The sequence below is a fragment of the Pieris rapae genome, chromosome 18 (assembly GCF_905147795.1).
Source record: "Pieris rapae chromosome 18, ilPieRapa1.1, whole genome shotgun sequence".
NCBI lineage: Eukaryota > Metazoa > Arthropoda > Insecta > Lepidoptera > Pieridae > Pieris > Pieris rapae.
In genome coordinates, this window is record NC_059526.1 from 2,186,783 (window position 1) to 2,214,355 (window position 27,573).

Consider the following 27,573-nt stretch of genomic DNA (forward strand, 5'->3'; position numbering starts at 1 on the left):
TGGTTTTAAAAGAAATCCTGCATAAAGAAACTAAAACCATTAATTTATTATAAGTCCATTTTGATGGATTCTTACAGATTGGCTTTTTCTCGAAGGTTCCAAGTCTCTGAACACTCCTAGTGTTTTTATAATTATAATCCCAGGGAATTTACTTGGTAGAAAATACACCGAAAAGATTATTTTGACAATTTCGTCTAAAAACTGTATTTTCTCTCCACAGATTAACAGAAGATGTGTCAGTGTTCGCCCAATCAGTAGCGCACCTATACAGCTCTCTTACTAAGCCGTGCTTTGATTTACTCCTCATAGTTTTAACCCTCGCCAGCTATTCAAGCAAGATGAAGGGAAATATATTCTTAGGTAAGAAGAACGCTGTAATGGTTATACAAAAAGTAGTTAAAAGCAATAGGTAGTAGTGTTTTATCATCGGAGTTACCAATACCACTTATGTAAGCTATTTAATACCTCCCACGACTACATAGTCGGGGAATTATCTAGATAATATTTATAATAAAAAAAGGTGAGAAGAATATATATGCATACTGTACAAGAAATATCCTGTATATTTTTAATAGCGTTTTTTTGTTACTTTACAAAAAAGTAAAAAGCTTAGTGCACAGTATACTTGAAGTTTACAGTATTTAAAGATTCTTCAAAGTTTTAAACTTAAGCGTGTTTTTATTATAAAGTTTTTTATTATGTTATTTTAATTCCAGGACCCGGTATAGCAACAGTGGTAATATGCTTGACTGGTCAACTTCTTCGAATCCTCAGTCCAAGGTTCGGTGCCCTAGCAGGCGAAGAAGCACGAATGAAGGCCAATCTGAGGCATGTCCATTCGAGACTGATAGCTCATGCGGAAGAGGTCGCGTTTTATGGAGGACATAATGTAAGTCTGCCCTCCAACCACAAATAATAAAAAAAAAACATTAATTTGTAACCAGTAGTTTAATAGGGATAGATGGGACGTGCCGCAAGCATGCCGCAAATATAATAACATACACACATACATAACATACACATACAAGTAAAGCGAGTCGCATAATAATGAACTGAAATGAGATTCAAGTGATTCCGCTATGATTTCGCTTTAATTAAATAAATAAATAAATTAATCCATTATTATTATCTATTTCATGCAGCGTACAAAGCGTGCCGTGTGATGCAATCGTAATTACAACAATACAACAATACCTTTATTGTTATGATAATAAACTTTTTTGCTACACTTCTTATGAAACAGCCCACCACTTAGAAACTAATTTAATTCGTGAATAATGTTTATTTTCTCTATAAATATATTTTATTTTAGTTTTGTATAAAAGAAAAAACTTGGCGATTAAAAAGAGCGGCGGAGAGTTTATTGCCAGTTCTTCTCTTCCGTTCTATGCCCTTGATTTGAGAATTAGCAGTAAATGTAAATTTACAATTTTTTTTTGACGTTCATAATTGTACTTGTTTACTTATATGAATGAAGATAGATTTGATTTGAAGAAATTTCTTCAACAGTATCAGAAAAAAGATAAGAATTCAAAATAATAACACTCTTTCGAATATGATGATATGTTGTATTTTTTCAGGTTGAAATGGGCCAGCTCCAATCAGCGTACAAGGAATTGGTCACTCAAATGACCTCAGTCTTTAATAAGAAACTGTGGTATGTGATGCTGGAGCAGTTCTGCATGAAGTACGTTTGGTCTGGTACCGGGATGGTCATGTTGGCACTTCCCATACTTACCGGAAAGAAGTTGGATGGTAAGTTATTTTTTTAACAGACAAATTAATCACTTATAATACATACTGGTGCATTTGAATAATATTTGAATATAATGTTCAAAATCTATTTAGGGGTCTCAAGAGCTAAATTTCATAAGTGTTGTGTATATATGTCATATAAAAATGATTCTCTTGTACCAAGATTCATTAAAGTCGGTGCTATAGTTTTTGAGTTATGCCTGTTTGAAGTTGGTCAAATCCATAACGTTTTTGACGTATGAGAAAACTTTGAATGGTCCAGTGCATAATAGGCTATCTCGCTCTTACAACTTGATTATTAACATCGATGAAAATATTGATGGGTTTTTACAACAGTCTGCCAAGTTACCGTAACCTTATCATGCTCTTAATGAGGTTTAATTTTTCATTTAGTTTAGGTTTTTATCTTTTTAGTTTTATTTATTATTAATTTTTTATTGAAATTGTTTGTTTTAATTTTCTCCTTTGATAGATTACTTGTGTTCTATTATAATCATATTTTTAGGCATACACATTGTTTTAGAACGTATAAATAAATAGAGAATATGTGAAGCATTATCAAGTGATATTTTCTTATAGGTACAGCAGGTGAAGGTATAAGCGCTAGAACAGAATACATGACGACATCAAGAAATCTATTGAATTCAGCGGCTGACGCCATCGAGAGGCTCATGTCTAGTTATAAGGTAATTAATGTCCTACCACTAAATATATAGAAATGAAATTGTTATATATCAAGATATCTAATCCAATCACGAGTAAGCGATAAGTAATGTTTTCTCTTTCAAAAACTTTTACAGATTTTTTAAATTTAATTGATGAATTTTTGTGAATAAATGAAATGAATATCAAACTATTAAATAATAACATAAGATATATTACAAATCTATATAGTCCTGACAGTTTATTGAATTAAAAAGTGCATTGAAATTTATATTTAACATCAAAGTTCACTACTGATTCATTACGCAATTTTTTTTTTAAATTACTGTCTCATAGTGTCAATGAAGTTTAATAACTCATAATTTGTAATTAAAATTATTTCTGAACAGGAAATAGTGACACTAGCGGGATACGCAACGCGAGTGTCCGACATGTTAGTGGTATTTGGGGAAGTCGCTCGCGGGAAATGCGTACGCGCAGTGCACGTAGCATCGCCCTCTTCCACGGGCTTCCAAGTTACCTTCAGAGATAAACAGCCTGTTCCTATGGGTAAGTAGAAAATAAAAAGACAAAATGATGCTATTTCTTTACATATGAAAATTCAAGGTCCGTTTTAATCCTGTTTTGAATTTGATTAAGGGTTTTTTTATAATAAAACAGTGATAACAGTATATATATAGATATGTATAATATATACGGCAGAGAGCAATGTCGTTCCTGTCAGCTGTCAGTCCTTCAGTCATTTTAAGTCACAGAGCTTATAAATGAATAATGTTTTAAACAGTTTAAACCCGTTACTATATTTTTTCATTCTTAGCTTTCATTTAAACCTGGATAAAATGCTTGCTACTTTTAAGGAGAATGTGGGCTTAGAAGAAGAGAACTTGTTCCTGTTCCTATTATATATTTACTTCAACAGCAGTTTTTTGCATGAGTTTTAGATTCTTTAATACCTTCGTCAAAGAATGACCCCCGCGAAAACACGTTGTAATATAATGCAATATGGTTTTTCATAGGTCAAGTTACGTATACGAACGATCTATCGATACGTCTCCGTAACGTACCGATCGTAACTCCAGCGTGCGATGTGGTCGCTAGTGGCGTCACATTGGATCTCAATCCTGGCACTCATCTGTTGATTGTTGGCCCTAATGGATGCGGAAAATCCAGGTAAAATAAACCTATTTTTATATTTTAGTTGCTAGATAATAGTTTCTTAAAAGATTTTGCGACTTCAAAGGAATGTGAATAAACACAGTTACATTGTTTACAGTGAGTTTGATTTTTGCGTATTGCAAACTCGATTGTTTCGCTTTTGAAGACAGTTTTGTTTTCCTATCAGGCACTAAGAGAGCTGTTTGACCCGTGTTCGCGTTCCATAATTTTGCATATTATTCAGTTATCGAAATAGTCAGATTAGTAGTAGTCTTAGTAATTTTGAGGAGGTTCCGTGAAAGTATTTGTTGTTTAGGATAATTAAACGAATGAATAATCTAATTTTATCAGTTTTATATTAAACAATCAAACATTTCTACATACAACGTGCAAGTACTAGATGCTTTTACTAATTTAAGAGATTTTAAGAAAAGTATTAATGTGAGAAACCCATATTACTACAATAAGTTTGTAGTAATATGTGTTTCTCACATTAATATAATTTGGTTGATAAATGAAATCATGAATTAGTTCATAAACCAAATAAGATTATTAACTATCACATGTCTGGTCGGCAAGGCAAAATCTGGATTAGAGTTTTCACCTTCATCTGATTACAGCGTACAGTTTGGAGGACGATCAGTTTCTCAAATTTCTCATCGCGCATCTGTGCATTAATTAAGATTAATATACTATATATAATTATTTTTTTTCAGTTTATTCCGTATAATATCAGGCTTATGGCCGGTATTCGGTGGCGAGTTGAGCGTCCCTCGCCCATGCGCGTGTGCACACTGCGCGGACGAACCTAACGCCCCACCATATTGTGTTGCAAGACCCGTCATGTTCTACATACCACAGAGGTAATGTATAGCGATCTGCCCTGCATTTATATTAAAAAGTTATACTCTTCATACAGCAATAAAATGACAGCTTCAAGTAAACTAGATTTTTAGTTTACTAATATTTAGAATAAGGGAATGCCATCATAATAACATTTAAAAAACAGTCTCGCAAATCGATGTATAAAATTAGATTGAATTGAAAATTCAGGCCTGAACTGTTTCGAGCAAATGATCTGTTGCCCCAGATTGGATTTTTTGTTATTTCTATATGAAATACAATGGAACTTCAATATTATTATTATTTTTGCGAATTATAAATTTGGAGACCCATTTAGGTCTTTTAAAAAGTACTAGCCGTGGAGACCACATTCTTGAAAAGTGCTTTTGTTGGACTATGAACAGGGAACTGTTGGAGGAATCCAATTTTATGGAAGGATTTACCTGTCTAAACCCTGGCCCGTCTGACGACCGAAGTTTATTTGGTCCAGAAGTTGTATATGTCCATAGCAGGAAATACTATGTTAGTGTGTTTCAGAGAATGACATCACCGCAGTGATGCCGTAGATTTTAAAATTTCTTCAACTTTTCAGTATAGACTTATAGCAATTATATTTAAACATAATTTTACAGGCCATACATGTCAATGGGGTCTTTATTAGACCAGATAACTTACCCGTCTCGGGTATCAGAAGACGACAGAGAGGCAGAGGCAAGGGCTATGCATATTCTAAGAGTCGTACGCTTAGACGCCTGCGCAGCGCGTCACGGCGGTTTGAGGGCGGTTTGTGATTGGCGCGCCACGCTCTCCGGCGGGGAGAAACAGAGGATGGCTTGTGCTAGAATGTTCTATCATAGGTGAGATGTTTTTCAGAACAAATCGGTGATTTAAGGGTCAGCGTTAAGTACGACCCGTATGCCAAATAATGTATTTAAATAAAAATAAATAAAAAGAATCAGTGGCGCTACATTAGGCCTCAGATTTCTGCATCTGTTTCATGACCATTGGTCATTTTAATAGGCAAGTATCGTATCAGCTTCCTGTGCCTGACACACGCCGGCGACTTTTTGGGTTTAAAGTAAGCCGGTTTCTCCACGATAGTTTTCTTCGTTCGTTCGAGAGAATGTATAAGGGGGACATAGTTTATTCGCAGGGCACGCCTATATTACTAAAATAAAATAATAGTATTCAAAAAATAAATTAAATTCAATATTCCTTTGTTTTTATTTTTTAATTTGTTGTACCCAGGCATAAAAGACGTACATGTTTTATTTTTATTGTAGGCCCGTATACGCCTTACTCGATGAGTGTACGAGTGCCGTTTCCATGGAAACAGAAGTTGTCATGTACGAAGAGGCTATCAAGGAAGGCATCACCTTGCTTTCCATTACACACAGACCCAGCGTATGGTTAGTATAAACGATAACATAGCAATTTAGCTCTTAGATTGAAATTTTCTTCAGATATATAATATGTATTGTATTATATTTTTAGTATGTCCATCATTTAACAATTCATAGATTTTGTTATTGAAAATGGGAACTAAGTCAGTGTCGAGGGATTTGCGTTACTTTGCTTGTGTAGATATGGTCACGTGATCTAACATATGCTTTGAACTATGGGTGTCTTTTAAAAGAATCTTTATCCAAAGCCTTTTGACAAACACTGTTTCTATTCGAGTAGTTTTGTTATTAAATTAGTTTTATTTTGTTTTTGGCTAAGAAGAAGCTACAAACGCTTATATATAAGAATTAACATTATTTACATTACATTTCGAATGCTTTTGTCCTTAATAAATTCGTTGAAAAATAGATGTCATACAAAATTATTAAATTTCAGGAAATACCACACACACGTGTTAGAATTCGATGGTGCAGGAGGCTGGTCTTTTAGACCTTTGGAAAAAGACGTCCCAGCTATAACGCCTATGGCACCACCAACTGAAATTAAGCCAATTGAAGCTGAATCCACAGAGGATTCGCCCAAAGTGTGATAAAGCGACATCTCTTGAACGGATTATGAGAAAAAGTTTTTGTAATTACAATTATATGGCACGTGTTTAGAAGTCAAACTTTAGCAGGATTTCTATAGTTTTGTCAAATATTCGTATATTTCAAAACGAAATTGTGACAGATTTAACGATCTATGCGTTTCCATACATGTGTACTAAGCCACATAATCGAACGACACGTGCTTTTTATTATTTACGTATATATGTAGTAAGATTTTTTTATATAAAACTTGAGCAGCGCGCTGTGGCCGTATTTGGAACTAAACAAGCCTTGAATGTGTTGAACTATACAAAGTGTATTGAAAATTGTTTTTGTAGATTAATATTATCATATTGACGTATTTTACGAAACTATAAAAATGGTTGCTAAATGGGCGTTTTACGGTTTTTTAGCGCCATCTATTAAGGAGTGTATGAAACTTTGTTATACGTTACCAAACCAAAAATGGACTATAAGTGATGGTTTTTACTGTATATTTTTATACTAAAGATAAAAATAATTGCCTTTAAATTCCTTAAAGTAACTATTAGTTTAATTTAATAAATGTGATTATAATTATGTGATTTAGACTAGTTATTGTAAGTTGAAAAATATTTTATATGCTAATTATGTTTTTTTACCGCTTTAAAGCCAGACCAAGCATGTTTTATATAAACACTAAACTGATATTTTTACATTTTAATTATATTGTATTAAAGAAAACCAGTGTAAAAACTAAATAAAAATACATATTTTTTTATTGAGCTTGTCTATGACACGATTTTAAATATTTTGGACTTTTTGGTTGAGATTAATTAATTGTTAAGTGGTAACTTATGTTTTATATTGATTTAGATTTTTATATCTTTCGTTTTAAATATTTATTAAGCTGTATGGAATGTATTTTAACATTTATGTCAAAAAGCGTCGAAATAAATGGGTTTTATAAGTAAAATGTTGTTTTTATTTTTTCTATATACATATCTCATCTTTGAGGATGTTATGAAAAATGTACATATCACACAGACAATAACAACCAGCAATAACTAATATAACTAAACTAATAAATAATAACAGTATTACTATTTTTTTTTAATATTTTTAAGAAAAATCGATTGTTGGGTCTAAGATACTCCCATTTATAATGATAGTTGCTTTCGTTGTTCTAGATTTATTTTAATAGAAAGAAAAATCTATTGATGCATAGCTCTTATACGAACGCAAGACTTGTAGTGTAAGCCAATTTTTATAATAAACTAGCAGACTCGGCCAAGCCTTGCTGTGGCTAAGGTTTTTGTTATATTACATAATAGTAAACTATTCAAGGGAAACGGTAACTTATGTGAAAGGTAGATAGCTTATGACGAGATTTATATTTATTAAGATTAGAAAATTACTGATACAGTGTTGGATCAAGGAACAGAAATAATTACAGCACGCTAAATTTGAGTTTGAGTTTCATTTTGAATTTCGAGAACAAGAACAGCCCCTTTGCTTTTGTTAAGGTTGCACAGTTCACTAAATAATTGTAATAACATGGTAAAAACTCTTGATAAATTAATTTAAAAGAAGTATTGATTTCAAAAAGGAAAACCCGAAGAGGTTGAAGTATATAATACAAATTGAGGAAGCATTGAATATAGATTTTTTTTAATATCCTTGCAAATACCACTGTCAATCGCCTCAAAAGACCTGCGCGTAATTGTAAAAACGCGACAAGTTAACTTTGAACAAAATTTACAAACGAAAGAAAACAAAATGTGGTCAGTCTTCATTAAACGCTTTTTAAGTATTTATTTACTGTAACTTGTCTGTATCAGAAAAACTAATTTAAATAATGAAAGCCGTCGAAAAAAATCAAATTCGAATCGATTTTACAAATCTATATGTGTACTCTGGAAACAAAAAACATAAAAATTTCACTTAAAAACATAAGACAAAAACACAAAACACATTTTGTGTTTTTTGTAGATTAATATTATGATATTGATGTATTTTACGAAACTATAAGAATGGTTGCTAAATAGGCGTTTTAAGGTATGTAGCGCCATCTACTAAGGAATGTTTGAAACTTTGTTACACGTAACCAAACCAAAACCGTCGAAAAAATCCAATAATTTACAAATGTGTACTGTGGAAATGGATAAAATAAAAATATTAACTAAAAAACATCTGACAAACAGAACTATTGTATAGAATAATATGTATTGATATACAAAGTGTAATGAGAACTGTATATTTTTGTAGATTAATATTATCATATTGGCGTAATTTTACGAAACTATAAAAAATCATCCGAACAACAGAAAACTTTCTTTTGTAAGACGGTTGAAAATATTTTTAGCACAGTGTCATCTAGTTTTCTATCTTAACACTATAGTCTTATATTACCATAAACAATCTTTAAAATCATGGAAGACCATAAAATTAAATACCTATTAACAAATATAATATTAGTTAAATAGTAAATATTTAACAAGTCCAATTTACCTATTATTGGCATTGGCATTTGGTAATTGAAAACCAAAAAACACAACACAATAGAGGAGCCTACTTCAATGTTACCAGCTTACGTTTTGCTACACTTATCGGTAAATTTCAACCGATACCTTATAGGCATTGCTTATTTATAATAATGATAATTAAATTACCAAAATTCGAAAGTATACAACTCAAACAATAAAATAATTCAAGTTCAAATTTTGAAAATCATTTCTTCGAGTAAGTAACATAATGTAAACTTATTAACGTCAAAAAAGAAATATACATTGAATGCTTTTAATTTTACATTTACTGCCAGTTCTCAAATCAGGGGCGTAGAACGGAAGAGAAGAACTGGCAATTACCTCTACACCACTCTTTTTAATTGCCTAGTTCTTCTTTTACACAACGTTTGTAAGGAGCTACAACCATTACACCATGTTCCATATGACATCTTAAATAATAAAGAATAATAAAATAAATTGAAAACAAAGATTTGTCCTCTATCAGCAGGAGGTGGTGAAATAGGAAGCGGGTGCAAAAGGGTCCAGTGAAGGGTGATAAGCGAAAGAAAAGCAGTAAGCCTTCTTGCCTAGCTGAGCTGAGGTGTGTCCTAATCAGATTTGGTATTCTTTACATAGAGGATCATCCCAGGACCTTTGTATAAAAAAATGAAAGAATGTGTACTTATGTACACGCGTTAGAATTTATACTTCTTTGGCGTATGAAAAATTATAATTATTCATTATTATATTATTCATTCAATTTAATAATAAATATTACAAGTTAATATTTAAATTTGATGTTCGATTTTACTTTTTATCCCCAATTTGTCAATTAATGTTTTATTAAATGTATTTCTCTTTTTTAAATAATTAATAATTTAATTATATTTAGTATGAATTATATTAAATAATAATTTTGTCAGTTATATTACTAAATAATATACAATTGTATTGAAGCACTTAGGAAAGTTGATGATGATTGATTGATTGATGATTTTCACAAATATTTTCTAATATTAATTAGCATTGATTTAAATATTCAATTTATATTTGTGAATATAAATTGAAGTATCACAAGTAATTACTTGTGATTATAATTCAGACGCACATAATATAAAATTCGCACTTGTATAATGAAAACACGTGTTTTAAATGTAGAAACTCAAAGCCTGTGGATAAATATTGTAAATATAAATACACAGTGAACAGAGGAGGCGTACGGGCCAACATGCGCCACTAACAGAGATTCCATTTCTGTTTTGTTGGTAGCATTTTTTCCTCAACTTAATGAGCGATTTAGTGGGCAACTTCATTAATTTATTTCTTCATTTATTAATTTTGTGTCACTTTTTTTTCACTCTCATCAATTTTCCATAACGCGCCTAAAGAAGTATAACTTCTAAAATACAAAATTTGGGGTGACGTACAATTTATTTATGTATTAGATTACGTCTAATATTTTTAGGGTAATTAAAACATTAAAATGGCAACACTACATCTGAATGTCAGCATTAATCTCTACTGTCTGTATCTGTGCCGCTAGATATCCGCCATTGGAATTTTATAAAATAGATGTTGACTTTAGTTAGTCTATGGTTGGTGTTTGGATTGGATAGTGTCTAATTTTCGTCTTGTATGAATATTGTGTCGAGGGAGGTTTTGAACGTGAATAATACGTGATTTCTTTGTGAATGTAATTATTGATATTATAAATGGTGCAGTGATTAAAAGTGTCTCTTAATTTGCATTTGATTATTATTTATGTGAACAGTGGACTAAGTCTAAGTAAAATTACTACTTTGCCGGCTTGTTATGGTGAGCGACACAATCGATATTTTGCCCCCTTTTTGCATGAGCCCTTCCGAATACAAATATGAAATCATTATTATTAGAAGGCCATATAGATGCCTTGTGTTATTGGGTTATCGTTAATTATATTTATTTTTAAAAACAAGTTTTGAAATACTTTTTTTAAGAATCTCTCTATTAATATTTTGTAAATTTATTTACAATATGAAAACTTAATTTCTTAAATTGGTATATATTCTTAATTATTAAAATATAGAATTACATTTCTATTTTTATTATGAACCAAGTAGGTCCGATTTTTTTATAATTATGTACCTTAATTTATTTGATGTTTAATTAGAAACAACATTTTGAGCAGGTCACAAACATTTGTAACTTACTTGTGAAATGGCATGCCACTCTCATTGGAATGTAACCTAATGCATGCATGCATTTCTTAAGCCATAGAACTTTGAATATTAATAGTCATCATCAAAATCAAAACCAATTGATTGGTATAAAATATTATAAAACATTTTTTTAATAATATTTTAATAATGTTATTGCAAATAAGGATATGCATTGGATACTATGAATTTATTGTTGTTATATTGTTCAATTTCATTTTTATATCACACATGACGGATATGGAAAATATATCTGCTATCAGACTGATATATTCTTTAATTAATTATTTCATTCTTAAGTGGTATGAGATCATTGTAGTATTAAGTTGACCTTTCAATTTCTATGCATCTATTACATTAACTCATCACTATTTTTAGTATTATAGAGGCCTGTTAACATTAAATTGCATAGTCTATATTAAATATTTTTTTTAGTTTGTGGGTGGATTGGTATGGAGCTTGAACATTTTAGATATAATCTCAAGCAAAATGATCCCCAGGGTTAAATAATAATACATATAATACCCGTTTTTGTAAATTTAATTGTCTCTCAAATATATACTTACTCTATAAATGATGGTACTGTAAAGTTTCTTTAAGAATAATGTAATCCAATAAGAAATATTGACAAAAAGTAAGATACAAAGTTTATTTTGTACCTAAGCTTTTTTAACTTAAATAATGGATTTACAAAGTGCCATACAATTTATTATGATATACTGAGGCAATAAAGAAAATCCATAGTAAACTAAACAATACACAGAAAAGTATTGTTATAGTTTTGATGCTATGTAATTTTTTCATACATTGAATAGAACTTAATTTATTCCTTTAAAAACTACCAAATGATATCTTGATATTTTAAATCTGCAATGCAGATAAAATAATGCTAAATTGAAGTTAAGTATCACTCAACAGCCAAAGTACTGCATTCTTTGCCATAGTGGACTATAAAATGCCGACTTGTCACCCACGTCGCGTCGTTAACGCAGCATTATAGCTATAAATTTTCTACAAATGTACATATAAGTCAATATATCCTTATTTAAGATTTAAATTAATTTAATAAGTGCGATTTTTGTTGTCAATGTGAACCGTAAACATCTATTATAGTTTAAAATAAGATTTCACTGGAAGCAGATACCAATCTAACATTTTCACCTAATTATAACTTTTACCGCGTACAACTCTCTTTTTACCTTCCATATTTGTCAAGATCAATGCCCTAACAGGGTTTTTAAGGCGCGGCCCACATGCGTTTAAAACCGCGCTATCGCCCTAAACAATTGTGGCATCTGGATGTGACGTCATTTTGTACATTTACGTATTTGGTACCTTTGAACTGAAGTTACACTGATAAAGTTTTTGCTGACTGTATGCAACTTATGTTTGCGTCTCGCTTGCATAAAGTGTGCGATGTCGGCTCGCTACAAATATCGTTCAACCTTCTTGTGTTCCTCGTATAGTTTCAACAAAACGTTGAAAAAATATCATAAATAGTAGTTTGTAATAGTAATGGAAGCTTTCTTTTACACGCCACATTGGACTATGTCCACCGATGTATTTCCGTACCAATTTGACTGAGGGTTCGACATCAAAAGAGCGAGCCCTCTGGAAATATAGACTCATTGCCAAAAGACTCGCAGGTGGCGGTATCACTTAACATCAGAATTGCCTGTTTGCAGGGGGCAAATAACTTTAATTAACATAAAAAAAATAGGTATATAAACCATGTAGAAAATGTTTATGACTGAATGACATAAGACCCAAGTACCGTATTCTCCTTTTCTCCTCTGAACATACTTCATATCGAGTTTATCAATTTGACGTGTATTTTTTTAAATTTATTTATGCAGTCATAAAAAATGACACACCGTGAGAAATGAGAATGTATAACGAAACATGAAACCGTGTGTTTGTGATTGGACTATAATATATGGCGCTACCAACTTCATAAGTTGCGCCGGGCGGACCTAACGATGTTGACCAATCAGAATGAAACGAATCGCACTATCGTTTTGTCTTCCGTTATATATCTGACATACCAGTGCTCTTGTTGAAAAAAAAAGTTATAAAACTTAGTTTTTACGTTAAAACTCTTTGAAGTGTAACTAGTCTAGAACTGTATATTTATAATTGTTAAATCGTTGTTAAATTTGTTGGGTTTATTTACTTAATGCGGCATCTTAAAACTAGCCCTTTCACAACAGTACACGACCTAAAACTTTATCTTTGTGATAACAATTCTATCTTATCCATGAAAAATTACTTTTTTATGTATAAGCACTTATGCGTTATATCTGATATAGCTTTGATACTAGCTGCTATATAATTGAATACAAAATAAAAAAATAGTTTATAAGACTAATTTTTAAAATTTATTTATGTATACATAAGTATATATATAAAACCTAAACGTGATCATACTAAGTATCTATTAAAAAACATCTATAAAGTTTTCAAAGTGTTTTTGTATAAAAACATTTCCCTTAAAGGTATCTAAAGTAAAAGTCAGTGAAAGCATTGTTTTTTCTCAATTAAGTTGTTAACATTTCAAAACGAGCAACAAATACGCACCTCTCATACTTTCTTGCATTTAATTAAAATATATTAACATTCGGAGAGAACATGTTATTCTTGCTTTATTTTCAGATCATTTAATTAATTTACATTTGAACTATTCTGTTGGTAAATAGGTTAAACAAAATGTACGTTACTGCTGCTTTGTTCTGCGTTAAAAGTTCCACCACCAAAATTCGCAAGTTATTCTCTGATCGACCATCTAACATATGGAGGGGTTCCTTCCTATTATTATTTAAGTGCTCTTCAGCAGTCATGTTCAGCGAGTGTCTCGTCTTTATCTAGAGGTTCGGTCGTACCAACCTTTTCTAGAAACTAATTTGCCCATTTTCGACCTTTGTTTTCTATTAAATAAAAACCTAAAATTTTAAGTCAATATATTTATTTAAAACATAAAAGATTTGTTATATTATTATGGTCACTATAAGATGTTGTTAGGTTGGCTAATTACGTAATAACTAAGAAGATCCCTTAGGTAGGGACTGAATAATTTCACTGACTTGGTTATTACTCAGATCTCACAGCGTTTAACGCTAGAACTGAGTTTTTACAGGTTATGATCTTCTATCTATCTTAACGTAAGGCAAGATCATAATAAAGTAGGCACAGTGAATGGTCGATAGTATTAAAGTATGGTATGGTTTTTTTTATATACACATGTATACTATATACAGAACATAAGATGTGCAGGTGCACATTTTCTTATGTTCTGTACCACCTGGGCCACCTGATCTTCAGTGATACCTCTGGACACTCAATGCCTGTGGGATCGCGAGTGCGTTGCAAGCTTTTTAAAAAATTGGTATGCTCTTTTCTTGAAGGAAGGAAGGAAGTGAAATTGATTCGGAAATTTTGAATGAGGCTAAGCGCAATTTTCAGATTGAGTGCAGTCTAGACATCATAAATATTGTAACATTGTTATTTATGGAAAACTTCCCCTTTATTCCTGTAAACATTTTAGAAATTATCTTCATACGAAAGAGTGTAATATGCTTACAAAGAAAGGTTTAAGTATTAATGTACAAATAAATATACATAATATGTGTACTGATAAAAGACATTGTCCCAAACAAACTTTGTTTAAAACTTTAATTAATGGTTTACACTTTTAATATTAGATGAATCATAGGTTTTTTGGGCGTTTGTAAGTTCGTAACCTCAACCTTATATGGCCTTAATAACCTTATCTATTCATATTTTAATTACCAGAACCCACATAAAGACCCACGCAACTGCGTAAATGTTGTAATAACCTATTTCACGCTGGGCAACGTAGCGTTTTCAACAAACGGATATCCGTACGTTAAACAGCATATATAGGCACTGAGCGATGCACACGTCTTTGCCTCTAATAAGCATCAGTAGATCTCAGAATTATCGGGAAGTGTTTGTGATTCAGTTTTATATTCACGCGAAAAAAAATAAACTCATTTGACTTAAAAATAACATTTTATTTATAAATAACTGAAGACAGGAGAAAAGATAAAATCAAAGAAGTAAATGGGCGGGCGGTCTTACTGCTAAACGCAGCTGTAACCCAGAGTTTATAAATTTAAACATATAATTAAAAGTAATGAAATAAATTAACGTTAAACACAAACACATTTTTACAATAAAAATCTTAGAATTTCGAATAAGCAATCTCTTCGCGTTCACTTCAGATTTAACTTGAATCATTCTATAAACTATTCTAAAAGCATTTATGTATCAAATGAAGTGCGAAGCGTAAAAACAGTCGCTGTTTGCACAGCGATCGATCATTTTTAAATGAAAACCATTCACCGCATACCAATATTAGCTTGTCGACGAATTGACGATTAATATCGTTTGTGTTTATCTATATTTATATTATGCACATTGTAGGTCGCGCCACGCAAAATTTGTTGATCAGGAGATTGATATTGATATTACAGGAGAAATTATATTTGGGGGCGATCAAGTATTACGTACTATAGGGGTGGGAGAGAGATGGCAGAGGGGTGGTTTTGTTTTTTTTATTTAGTCATTAAATCAACAGTAATTATTTACCTTCTTAATCATATTACCCACACATTGTCTATGTTTGAAATCTAAATTCATTTTCGAGGATTCCTACAAAAGATTAATACGTTTATGTACTATTATTTTTTTGAGTTTCGCTTACTTTAGCTTGCTTTTGACAAGAGATTGTGGGGGGGGGGGGGGGGTAAAATTGTAGAAAATTTGCTTACGTTATACTAAAATGACCCCATTCATGTAATTGAATATATTATAATATTATATTATATAATGTTCAGTGAAAAAACAAAACCCAACGATAAATCAAATCAAATCAAAATTTATTTATTCATATAGGTAACATAATGTACACATAAGTGATCTTTTTTTGACGTTCTTATGAACGAAAGAAGCCTGAAACTTCATTCATTCGATTTGCTCTTAAACAGTATTTGAGCAAATAGCTCCGTTTTATTTTACAAGTATTTAGAAATAAAATACATGGCATATGCAATAAATCTCAAATGTTAGCATCATAATACGAGATGTTAAAGAACTAATTAAAACTACGAAAAAACATCTCCATCTGGGCCAGTATTTAACCTCCTAATGTGACGTAACAAAAACTGTTTAACTCCAAACATACCCACGAGAGGAAAGCCACATAACTGTCCGTTTACGCTTCGTTTACCCGCGAACAAGCGAATAATTAAACGTGGTTATACTCTTTATGTGAGGTTTTAATCGTTAAGTGGCTCAATTGAATTAACGCCCTTTTGATTTGAGTTGAGAACTAGAATCGATGTCCAGCATCTGCTGAAGCTTATCTCAATAATTCATATAAAAAAGTATGTTTGTTTATTTATGTACAGCATACGCAATTCAAATTGTAACTAAAAATATTGTACGCTAGCGAACTGTGGAATCGACTCCCGGTGGACCTCCAACTATACAAAGTTGTATGTACTCCACCCTCAAAGGCCGGCAACGCACCAACTATACATAAAAAGACACGTTAATGGTATGTCAGTCTTAACCTGACATGGAAGAAAAAAAAAAACTGGACTGAACGAAGGACTGATGAAATAAAAATATTTTAAAAGAGCCGAAACTATCGCACAATAAAGCCGAATTAGTGAATACTACTTACTTAGTTAAATGCATTTAATGATTTTTTTTTTAAACTTTTTGTATAATTATGTTTTTATATGTTTAATTTATGTTACCGAAATAAATCAATAAAAAGAGTATACCAACTGCATTAAAAAATTTACTTAGTTATTTTGGTTCACATAATTGTACTAAAACTTGAAATTGGCTAATTGATTTAGATATATCTTAAAAACACTTGGTTTTGTATGATATTTTAATAACTATCCGCAGGTAAAGGAAAGCGTCGGGACATAATTAAATTTTAAATTAAAGTCTGCGTTATTTCTATGAAAAGATTTGCTTCTACTCACACTCCACAAAAGTCGCCTATTAAGGTGTTATAAAAAGCACTTTTATGTGCGTAAGAAATATATTATGAATGGACTATGTGTACATATATTTTTGCCGTCTACCGGAAACATGTTTTAAGTATCTCATAAGTTTGTAGTGTGTTATAACAATTTTAGTAACTAAATCAAAAATCCTTTCAGACTAGCTAGGCCTAGTTTCTCCCCTGACACTTCAAAATGAATTTTCCTTTAGCGTTTATAATTAAAAAAAAACTTTTCATGTTTGATATATTTAGTACTTGTCACATTAAAAGTTGTATTTTATTACAATACAAATGTTCTTGTACCAATGTATCAGTGTCGAGCATTGGCAAGCTTTTGTAAATAAGTAAATCGTAAAGACACACATTTAACGTATCAGACTATGCTATATATAAAGGTTATTTGTAAACTGTTATAACATTTTCATGTAAGTTACAAATTAAATAAACATAATACAACACAATAGACAGTTGCCCCTAGACATCTGTGAACCAGGCCAATATGAACGGTGAAACAATACCCAGCCACACAAGATCTGTGTGTAGCGTTCGATTGTATTGAACTTTGTACAATACGTGGGGGATTCGAGGGACCAATTTATTCTGGTTCAGGTGCGTTGTAAAACCATTAAAGCGTGATCCCTGTGCATCGAAAGATGTAACTTGATTTAACTAAGTGCATAGGTCATGTGTAATGGTCACGTCATACAACATAGTAAATGCGGTAATGATTGTTGCGTCATTCAATTGTTTGCTTGTTTACTATTGATGTATGTTTGATGAGCAATCATGTAGAGGTCAAGTTTATTTGATTTGTGAACTACCTTGGTCTTGTTTATAAATGTAGCAGATTTTTTTGGGTCGCGGATGGGTATTTTAGAGTGGTTCTGATTTAGAAGGAACATAAAAAAAGTCTTTCTGTGCTTAACCCTTCTAAATTAAGTAATATAATTAAAATAAATACAGAAAATTAAACTAAAAGTTTTGTTCCTCGAGCTCTATTCATTGGCTCATAAAACTTCCCCAAAGTCAATTTTCACTAGTTTCGCAATATTAAACGTGGCTACGAAAAGCGGATATAACTAAAAATTCTGGCTCTTTCATAAAGTTTTTGACGGAAGAAAATCATACAAGCCGATAAAAGTACGGAAAAGACAGGAACTCTCGAAGCCTGGACTTTATTAGAAAACTTTTGGTACTGGTAATTATGGGTTTAGTTACTTCTATGATCTATGGTAACGAAATGTTTTTGAGAACTTAATAACCCCCTTAGTTAATCTGTCATGTTGTTTTGAAAATAATTAAAAGGGAATCGCTATTTAAGACTCATAGTATATTTATGATCTCTTCAAGTGTCTTCTTTGTTTAGTTAATATATATATATATAGGTATCTTTTTCTTTAAAAGGAAAAACAATTGCTATCTCTCCCTTTTGTATTTTTTTATAATTGATATTTTGTGTTTCTGTGTGTGTGTTTTGTTAGTAATAAATGTTATGTCTACCCGAAAAATGAAAAGACTTTTTCGTGGTAATCGGATTTGCAAAGTAAAAGAAAATCCTCTTCTAAGAATGGTGTATTAACGATGAGAAGAGATGATGAGTTTCAGAGAAAAGTTGTATAGCTTCATGTTGCGTACAAAAGTCAGTGAAAACATGTTTATTTTTGATATATTATATAAACAGAAGTCATCCCGAGTCTCACTGTCTGATTAATCGAAATTTGCGGTTTTCCGGTGAAAAAACCTATAGGCCAGATATATATTTTAAAGATTTACGGGTCACGTTAAAGTGTAAAGCCGGGATGCTAGTAGTAAATATTTTTCTTAGATACTAAATTCTAATCTATGTTATATTTATAGTTATATTAATATTAATGTAAATCATGATTAAGTATCAAAGTGAGCCAACAAATTGTATTTGCATAATGGTCAAGAAGTAAGGGAGAAATGTTCTTGATTAATATTCAAGGTTTGGAAGATTTAGATTAGATTTTTTTTTTAACAACGCCGACATATCTGAAGTTGTTTTTGAATTAGCGATATATGAGATTATGTCATCGATTTTTATACTTTTATTTTTTGAAGACTTTTTATAAAATATATAACCAGTGTTGACATCGTGTATATATTGTATTCAGTTAAGTAAACAGGACAGAAAGTAAAAGGATGATGTACTTTACATACGGGATTGTCTATTAAATAGTCGGAGATACACCAAGTTATCACCTTGAAGTAAGTCGTTCCAGAACTCAGCAGGCAAAGCAGTACCAGAGTTGCGTCACCACCACAGTGAAAGCAGCAGCCTACTGAAGTATTTCCGAACAAATTCAACTTAGGGACCTTCAACAAACGAGCGTATCAATTTTTTAAAGCTGGCAACTTATAACATGAGCCTCCTTGTTATATAAAGAAAAATACAAGAATACAAACTCGCTGTGTTATCAGCTTTGTATATTCACGCACGTCGCCAAGTATTGAAACACTAGTATAATAATTATCTCTCTTTAGTCGGCAGCTCATGTCTGAACGTCGTGGTCAGTAAAGAAGCATCTAGAGCGGACTATCTGCTTTCACCGGTTTCTGTCCAGCGCTTTTCTTAGGACACTGTATAGCTTTGAAGACGATGAGTCTTTCACTTGATCGGTCCATCTGGTTGGTGAACGGCCACGTGATCTTCTGTGTTACCAACCACGATCAGTTTCTCCAAGTTCTCATCGCCTTTGCACATTGTATGGCCGAAATACGATACGTTTCGTGTATAATAATTACTCAAATTAAATATTTAATACCCTGGAGTTTGGGTCTAATAAAAGTTGAATTACGACTTGAAATTCTGAAACGAAACTTTGACATCGCAAGTGAATCTTACATTTTTAATGACTTACATTTGCGTAAAAGTATTTTCGTTATTTTCCGAGTTGATGACGCGTTAAACTTATAAAACAGATTATATTTTGTATATGGAAAAATATTTTTTTTTATCTCCAAGATACTGGAGTACGCTTAGTGCGATTCCCAGTATAATAATAATTGTTGCATTGAATCGCACAGCCCCATGTGACAGATCACAGAAGGCTTTTTACCCATTTGCCTTGACTATTCTTGCAAGTACAAAATTTCTAACTACAAATATATGATTTATAAACTCACGCTAAATATTTATTTATTCGATTATATATCGATGCGCGGGCAGCTACGATTCACTGAATATGATTTATTACTTAGCTGGTATATATAATGCTATTCGAAAAAACCTAAGTAAGTAGTAAATAACACTTAAAATAAAATATTTTTAATTAATTTTTCTCTTCATTAAAACCGTCTTAAAAATTACTTCCATTGTTCCAGCCGTCTTGTATTTAGCTTTTTTGTTTTTTTTTATTTAGCTACGTAGATATTCTGCAATTGATTTTTATATACGTACATATTGATTTTTATATATATTTGATCTGTTCAGCTGTCAATTACTCGCTAAAAAATATTTTGTTTTTAATATTTGTCATCTACTCGTCTATAGTTAACAGGTGTTTACCGGTCTTCAATAAATATCATGAATTGTATTGTATCATTTTAATTATTTATCGTAAAAATTATTCTTCAAAGCATAAAAGAGATCTTAATAGACTAGCATTAACACATTTCTTTGGTAAACGTAGCACGCACTGCTTCTGAGTAATGAGCGTGAAATAATGTTTTAATGTAATTAGTAAATACCACTCTGGTAGTTAGCATCGCTATGTTGATGGATGATTTAACATAGTGTAAGATAATTCTGAGAAAATATGATTCAATTATCAATTTCTATTAAAAAAACGTTATTATTTACGTTACTTGATTCCTTTGTCGCAATCAGCAACTGTCAATAATTCAAGTGAATACTTATTAAATTGATATAACGCCATCTTGTGGCAAGTGGAAGTGAATTATTGTATATATTATGATATGTAATCTAGTAGTAGTATTTTAAAGTCAAAAGTACATTAATGTTCTTTAGGAAGAGCAGTTTTATTTTCTCTAAGAAAATGTGACACAATTTTAGCGCAAGTAAATTCAACTTAGATTCAAGTAGCTTAAAGCTTCTCGGAACACGACATTTATTCTTAAACTTAACGTGAAAAGAGTGCTTTGAGGAACTAGTATTTTTTTAATGTTAATGAATCTGTAAATTATAAAACAAAATTAATTAATGTATTTAATACATATTGGGAAATATACATCAGGTCCATTATTTGTTTCAGAGTGAAATCTGATTAAAAAATTTAATCAAATGGTGAAATCAAAACCCTAATCAACAACGACCACTCCTTACATTAACTTAATTGATTCAGAGGGGTGAAGTACTGTGAAATTAGCTTACAAACCAATTTCATTTACAATTTCGTATCCTTAATTACATAGAACTTATATTAAACAAAAGAACAAATAAAATCATGTTAAGTAAATATTTTATTTCATTAATGTTAAATTTTATCATCATTAAATATCTTAAAATTTAAGGATGGATATTAAGAAAACATCATCGTTGCATCATTAAGAGTAGTGTTGTCCTAGTGGCTTCAGCGTGCGACTCTCATCCCTGAGGTCGTAGGTTCGACCCACAGAACATATAAACCTCCTTTATATGTTCTGCGGTTCGACCCCCGGCTATGCACCAATAGACTTTCTGTATATTTAACATTCGTTTCAACGGTGTCCTCATCGGCTTGCCATAGACCCAAAAGTCAGGGCGTAATGTGTCAGGCACAGATGGTTGAATCACATACTTGTCACGAAACAATTACAGAAATCTGAGGCCCATACCTAAAAAGGTTGGAGTGACACTGGTTTATTTGTTTTTGATTTACATCTTTGCATGCAAACACTAAGCCATCAATATTGTTATCGCTTTAGAAAGTTACAAACTAGCTCTGGTAATGCCAAATTAATATAATAACTTTGCGTATGTATAAAATTAAATAGTTGTTATCTCTCAGAGATTCAACGCTGTTAAAAGCGAACTTAGAACAATGCATACTGAGCATTGAAATAATAATTCGTGTCAATAGACAATTAACACACGAAGGCACAAAGTATTTACCGCAGGTGACCTTCACATTGCGTCAGCTACAATGTGTACCCAATCAGCTGATTAATTGATCATAACAATTAATATTGGATTAAAAGGAGTATATTATTTATTTAAATATAGAACTAAGTAATACTTGTTTCTTATACGCGATTTTCAATCGTTTCGTAATAACAGTCGTTGGAATCTTCTGTAAAACATTATACATATTTATAAAAATTATTTGTATTAAATTGCTATTAATACTTCCTTCCCACTCTCGTATAACATTACGAATAAATAAACGATCCTTGTCTTATTTGTTTGGAGCAGAAATAAGGTAATGAAACATTAAAAAATACTACTAAACTAGTTGTTCATAGATATAAATATTATATCTATGAACAACTAGTACCAAAATTAAAAATAAGAAAGAATGAGGGAATTGCATGTGTAAGGGAAGATAATTTTATAGTTATAGACTTCAGTGGACGAAGGAAACCAAGTTAATAATAATTCATAAATCAATGACAACAATTATTGTTAGAAAGCTAAATTGGGCCTCAATTTCAACGTGTGATTCTCATTAATAAAACAGTTTAGGTGCGTTTTGCAAAACGATTTGGTCGCTCCCCGTTGGTAGCCATATTTAGATTATCGCTCCCACAGCATTCGTTTTGTATTTCGATGTTCTAAAATCGTCGGATTATTTTTATTATTCTAGCTTTGTATCGTTACTTAGTATGTAAGAGATAGGTGGTATGAAGAATAATTTAGAAGCAATTTTAAATTAGCTAATTGGGATAGTTTAATTATTGTTTCGTAAAAAACAAAACGAAAAACAATACATCTTGTCATACGATATATGAAAATGAGAGATATACTTTGAATTGATAAGACTGTATGTATACGTATGTTATAAATAAATAAAAACAAAAACAGTAGTAAACACTTTGACATAATATGTTGTTTTAAGTAGTTCCGTAAGTAAATAATTCCAGTGTTGTTTTCGTTTAAACAAGTATTAAACTGGCACGATTAAAATTTAAATTATGCAGAAATAATAAATGATATAAGCTTGGTATGAGCTATACTTGAAATAAAGGTACACAATATGTATGGATTATGTAGTGTGGACTCAGTTCCCACACGTAGACGTCCATTTGGTCCATTGTTCGTAAAGTACTGGCTAAATAAGCCAGCCCAGCTCTTTCCAGATAGTAGTTACCTGGGCAGTTTGTAGGCTCCACGTAGCGATCTTACTGCTTTTCGTTGGGAAACCACGGCCACGTAATCCAGAACTACTTGACTGATTCCTCTGCGCTGTAACACCCCAAGTTTACAATACAATATCTACATTCAGTTTCATAGAAATCTGACTATATTTATTTCAAGTACCTGATTTGGAATGTGTGAATGTTATTTTGAATTTGGAATATATAAGAAGCTGTCACGTTTCATGGCAAAACAAACGAAAGCGTTTTAGACACTTGTATCGCGTTGTCTAATTTGGTAGTGCTATGCGCTTTGAATGCACTCAACAGATGAATCACGGCTGGGTGGGGACGTTGCACTCATGTTTACATGTTTATAGGTAATCTGCATTAACTTTATACGGATTAGAAGTATAAATTAAGATATGACAAACTTTAGCAGCCACTATCAGATATACAGAAAATAAAACTCTGTACTTGATAAGATTTAGATGTTATCTATTTTTTTTATATAATAGGTGGCATGCGGGCAGGAGGCTCATCTGATGTTAAGTGATACCGCCGCCCATGGACAGTTTCAATGCCAGTAGGCTCGCGAGTGTTATACCCGTTAAAAAATTTATACGCATTTTTCTTGTAGGACTGTTCTAACTAAAGTACTTATGTGAAGTCTTTTCAGCACAGCGTAAACCCATTTTGAAAAAATAAATTGTATATTAGTCAAATTAATTGGGCTAATTTAGTAGTAGGAAATTGTTACAACAACCTATTGAGGTTGTTGTCTAAAATAAAAAATAGGGATTATAAGACATAAATTAATATGATAAAAGAATTAAGAATAATAAATTGGTGAAGTGAATAAAGTGTAACATATAATGTTATTAAGGTTATATGTGTACGGATTTACGCTTCGGCAACTATAACATTGGCTAGTTAATTCCATCTCAAATTAAATTAAAATCGTCCGTGTAACAGAAATATGAATGTCTTTGTTAGTCTCGTAACAAAGCGTTATTGTATTTTATATGTTCTACATTTTATATTAAGAATTGGCGGTAATTAAAAGAAATATAATTATAAAAAACATATTAATGTGTATTTTTATGAGACATGGGGAACTTCTATGCAATGCCGGATTTTGATTCGAAATTCAAAATTCTGAGATAAACCCTTCCCACGCCTACGTATACAAGAGAACTCAATATAAGTAAAAAAAATATTGAGGACTGAAGGATTCTTTGTTCTCAGTGACTAATCAATTCATGACCACACATGTGATTTATTACACAGATGTGATTGTTTTGATTATAAAACATTACGAATATGTTCGATTGGCTTTCATAACGGAAAATTTGTTTTGAAGAGGTTGACGAATTAGCATAGTCAATGAGTGTATTGTTTTTTTATATATATTACTGTTGGCAATGGTCAGGATAGACAGTATGATAGTTGTTGAAACAACATTAAGTATTAAATGAAAATTTTAATATTTGTTTTTGTTTAAACAAGTATTAAATTGGCACCTCTAAATTATCCATAAGTTTAATATTTGATAAATAATTCAATAAATAATATATGTGCTCGATGCACGGTATACTTTAAGGTACACAATACAATATATTATATGCACATTCGGATGCATAGAAATCTGATTATTGTTATCTCAAATTCCTCATTTGAATGTATTTCCTTAATACAGGTGTGCACTTAGATTGTTTGATTTGAATGATAACATGCTTGTGGAATTTTATAACAGTATTATGTTTCAGAGAATTACATATACCTTTGGTATTCTCAAGCACAACAAAATACTTCTTTGACGGATAAAAATGTCGATTAATTGTACTGTTTATTAATATATCACGCAACCGTGACCTACTTGCCTTACTTGCCTTTGTCTGTATCTTACGTTCCACCAAGTGCAGGTAAACTTCTGTACTTTAAGTAAAAATAAGACATTTTATTCAATTTAATTACTCAAATATAAGACTTGGGACGGAATAAGTACCCACACCCTTATAATTTAGTGCGACAAGATTCCACTCCAGTAGCTTTTTTAAATTTGGAACGAGAAAATAGCATCCAACATATAGGTCATAATCGATAAAACTAGTGCATAATGTGTCATGGTCATGATCGTGGGGAGGCGTTAGAAATAGTTTCCATTGATATTAGCCTCGCTTGATACAATTAGTGCCACTTTAACGCTTTGCTGTCAAAGACAATCGGCAATATGTAGGAGAAGGACATAACGATTAAGTTTAATGTATGAGAGAGGGAGATGTATTACAGGTTCAAGGTTCTAATGTTAATCAAGCTTACGTCATTAATATAGTTACTTAGAATGTATGTAATGTGGCCTTTGTTAAAAAGTCCATTATGATTTCATTTACTAAAAATATATGTATGAATTCAGGAATGTTGCTTTCCAATGGTGTAGATAATATTCATAACTTTCCAATTTTTTTGTTTGTATTTCTTACAAATACAAGTAAGAATAATATATTAGTGTATTTAAAGAACATTTGTTGTCTTGTAACTAAGAAATTATAAAAAAAATTAATCAATGGCGATCCAACCATTTCAGATCTGGGCTTCAGATTTCATAGTCATGGTTCATGATAGAAAAAATGTATAATATACAGCCGGGGATCGAACTTACGACCCCAATGATGCGAGGCACACGCTGACGCCAGTGGGCCAACACGTTTCAACAAAATTGTGAAGATTTAATCAAACAACATTTAATTTTATACTCAGTATGAAGATAGCTCCTGAAGATCAGTTTCTTTAATCGTTAAGAATTATATTAAATTTGTCACACGAGCGGCGAGTATTTATCCAGGGGTCAGGGGTGATGACCCCGTTAGAGAATAAAAGGTCCTTTGATGTTAGATAGAGGAAATGGATTTATGGCTATACGGCTTTTAAAAATTACTGCGTAGGCATCTTGAAGCAAGTTCAATGAAGAAAATTATTCGATTTTTTTATCAGCTATACTAAAATTATTATAGACAGGATAAACAAGAGGCATCATCGACTCTGTTAAGTGTAAGGATCCCATTTAAATACTACTTTTAAATTAAAATTATTCAATTTACTTAGGACTATTTTAATCGATTTCTTACCGACTTTTATAAGTGATATTTTGACTGGATTTTCATATAAGGCATTGGACAGATTGCATCTTACAATGATTATTACTTTTTCAAGAAGATCCTTTGTGCTTTCGTCGAGATGATTGTTTCCTCGCCTGCAGGGAATCCATTGAATTGTGAACGTTTGCTCACCCGGACTGAGGCGACGTATTAATGTTATACTATAAATATAAATATGTATATTTCATATAGGTATTCAATATGAATATTCACATATACTGTTAAGTACTTTGTACCATTAAGTGATTGCGTAAGTGTTAAGATTAAGTAAGTGATCTCTAGTTATAAAAGTTTAAAAATGAGGTAATTGTAACATTTCTAACTGTTAATTTGTGTAGATTTTAATGTTTTTGCAAGTACTTAAACGTCCGATCAGAGAAAGTTACTCGTTTGCTTTTGACCTGACATAATTTTGTTTTCACTTAGTTTGAGAATATTTTATAAGTCACTTTATAGATATTTATGTTAAATAAAAAGGTACTCTAAATAACAAGCTAGTTGAACAATAGTTATTTTGCTGGTGACAATTTTTCCTTATCGTTCGTAAAAATTGGCCAGTTTCCTAACAAGGCGATATCGCACGATCGATTCTTTCCGTGAACTTTGAGAGTTCCTTAAAATTGTGGAGTTTTGTTTGCTTTACTTATAAGGGTACCATTTATAGTAACACTAAAAATTCTTTTATAACAGATACTAACTAAACTGGTTTGTTTTTTAAGTTGTTTAAATTCTTATCTTTAAAATGGTGTAGATAGATAGTGGTGCTACGCTTCCATTTAGGTGTGGCCTTCAGATTTTCGTATATCTTTCATAATCATTTGTCAATCTAATAGGCAAGTAAGTGATCAGCTTTCTGTGCCTGACACACGCCGTTGACTTTACGGGTCTATGGCAAGTCGGTTTCCTCACGATGTTAAATGCGTACATAGAATGAAAGTCCTTTATAATAATAATAATAACAATAATTTATTGTCAGAATATGGGACAAAAATGTGTAAGGTGGTACAATCGTGCTCATAATCTGTCGCT

The 27,573-nt window shown here is 31.5% G+C and overlaps 2 protein-coding genes across 6 annotated transcripts in view; both read left to right on the top strand.

Moving 5' to 3' along the window:
• LOC111004301 (ATP-binding cassette sub-family D member) overlaps positions 1-7,105 on the top strand; it is a 49,522-nt gene extending 42,417 nt beyond the window's left edge. For both annotated transcript variants that reach the window (XM_022275288.2, XM_022275287.2), the window contains exons 6-15: positions 221-360; positions 717-889; positions 1,581-1,755; positions 2,335-2,441; positions 2,808-2,967; positions 3,435-3,588; positions 4,290-4,436; positions 5,049-5,273; positions 5,700-5,825; positions 6,256-7,105. In XM_022275288.2, coding sequence (XP_022130980.2) covers positions 221-360; positions 717-889; positions 1,581-1,755; positions 2,335-2,441; positions 2,808-2,967; positions 3,435-3,588; positions 4,290-4,436; positions 5,049-5,273; positions 5,700-5,825; positions 6,256-6,409 — 1,561 coding nt within the window. In that variant the 3' untranslated portion in view covers positions 6,410-7,105. The remainder of the gene's footprint in view (positions 1-220; positions 361-716; positions 890-1,580; positions 1,756-2,334; positions 2,442-2,807; positions 2,968-3,434; positions 3,589-4,289; positions 4,437-5,048; positions 5,274-5,699; positions 5,826-6,255) is intronic.
• A 3,364-nt stretch (positions 7,106-10,469) lies between these two features.
• Positions 10,470-27,573, top strand: part of LOC111004279 (IQ motif and SEC7 domain-containing protein 2) — a 132,202-nt gene continuing 115,098 nt past the window's right edge. For all 4 annotated transcript variants that reach the window (XR_002600607.2, XM_022275249.2, XM_022275252.2 and 1 more), the window contains exon 1: positions 10,470-10,708. The gene's annotated coding sequence lies outside the window, so the exon portion shown is untranslated. The remainder of the gene's footprint in view (positions 10,709-27,573) is intronic.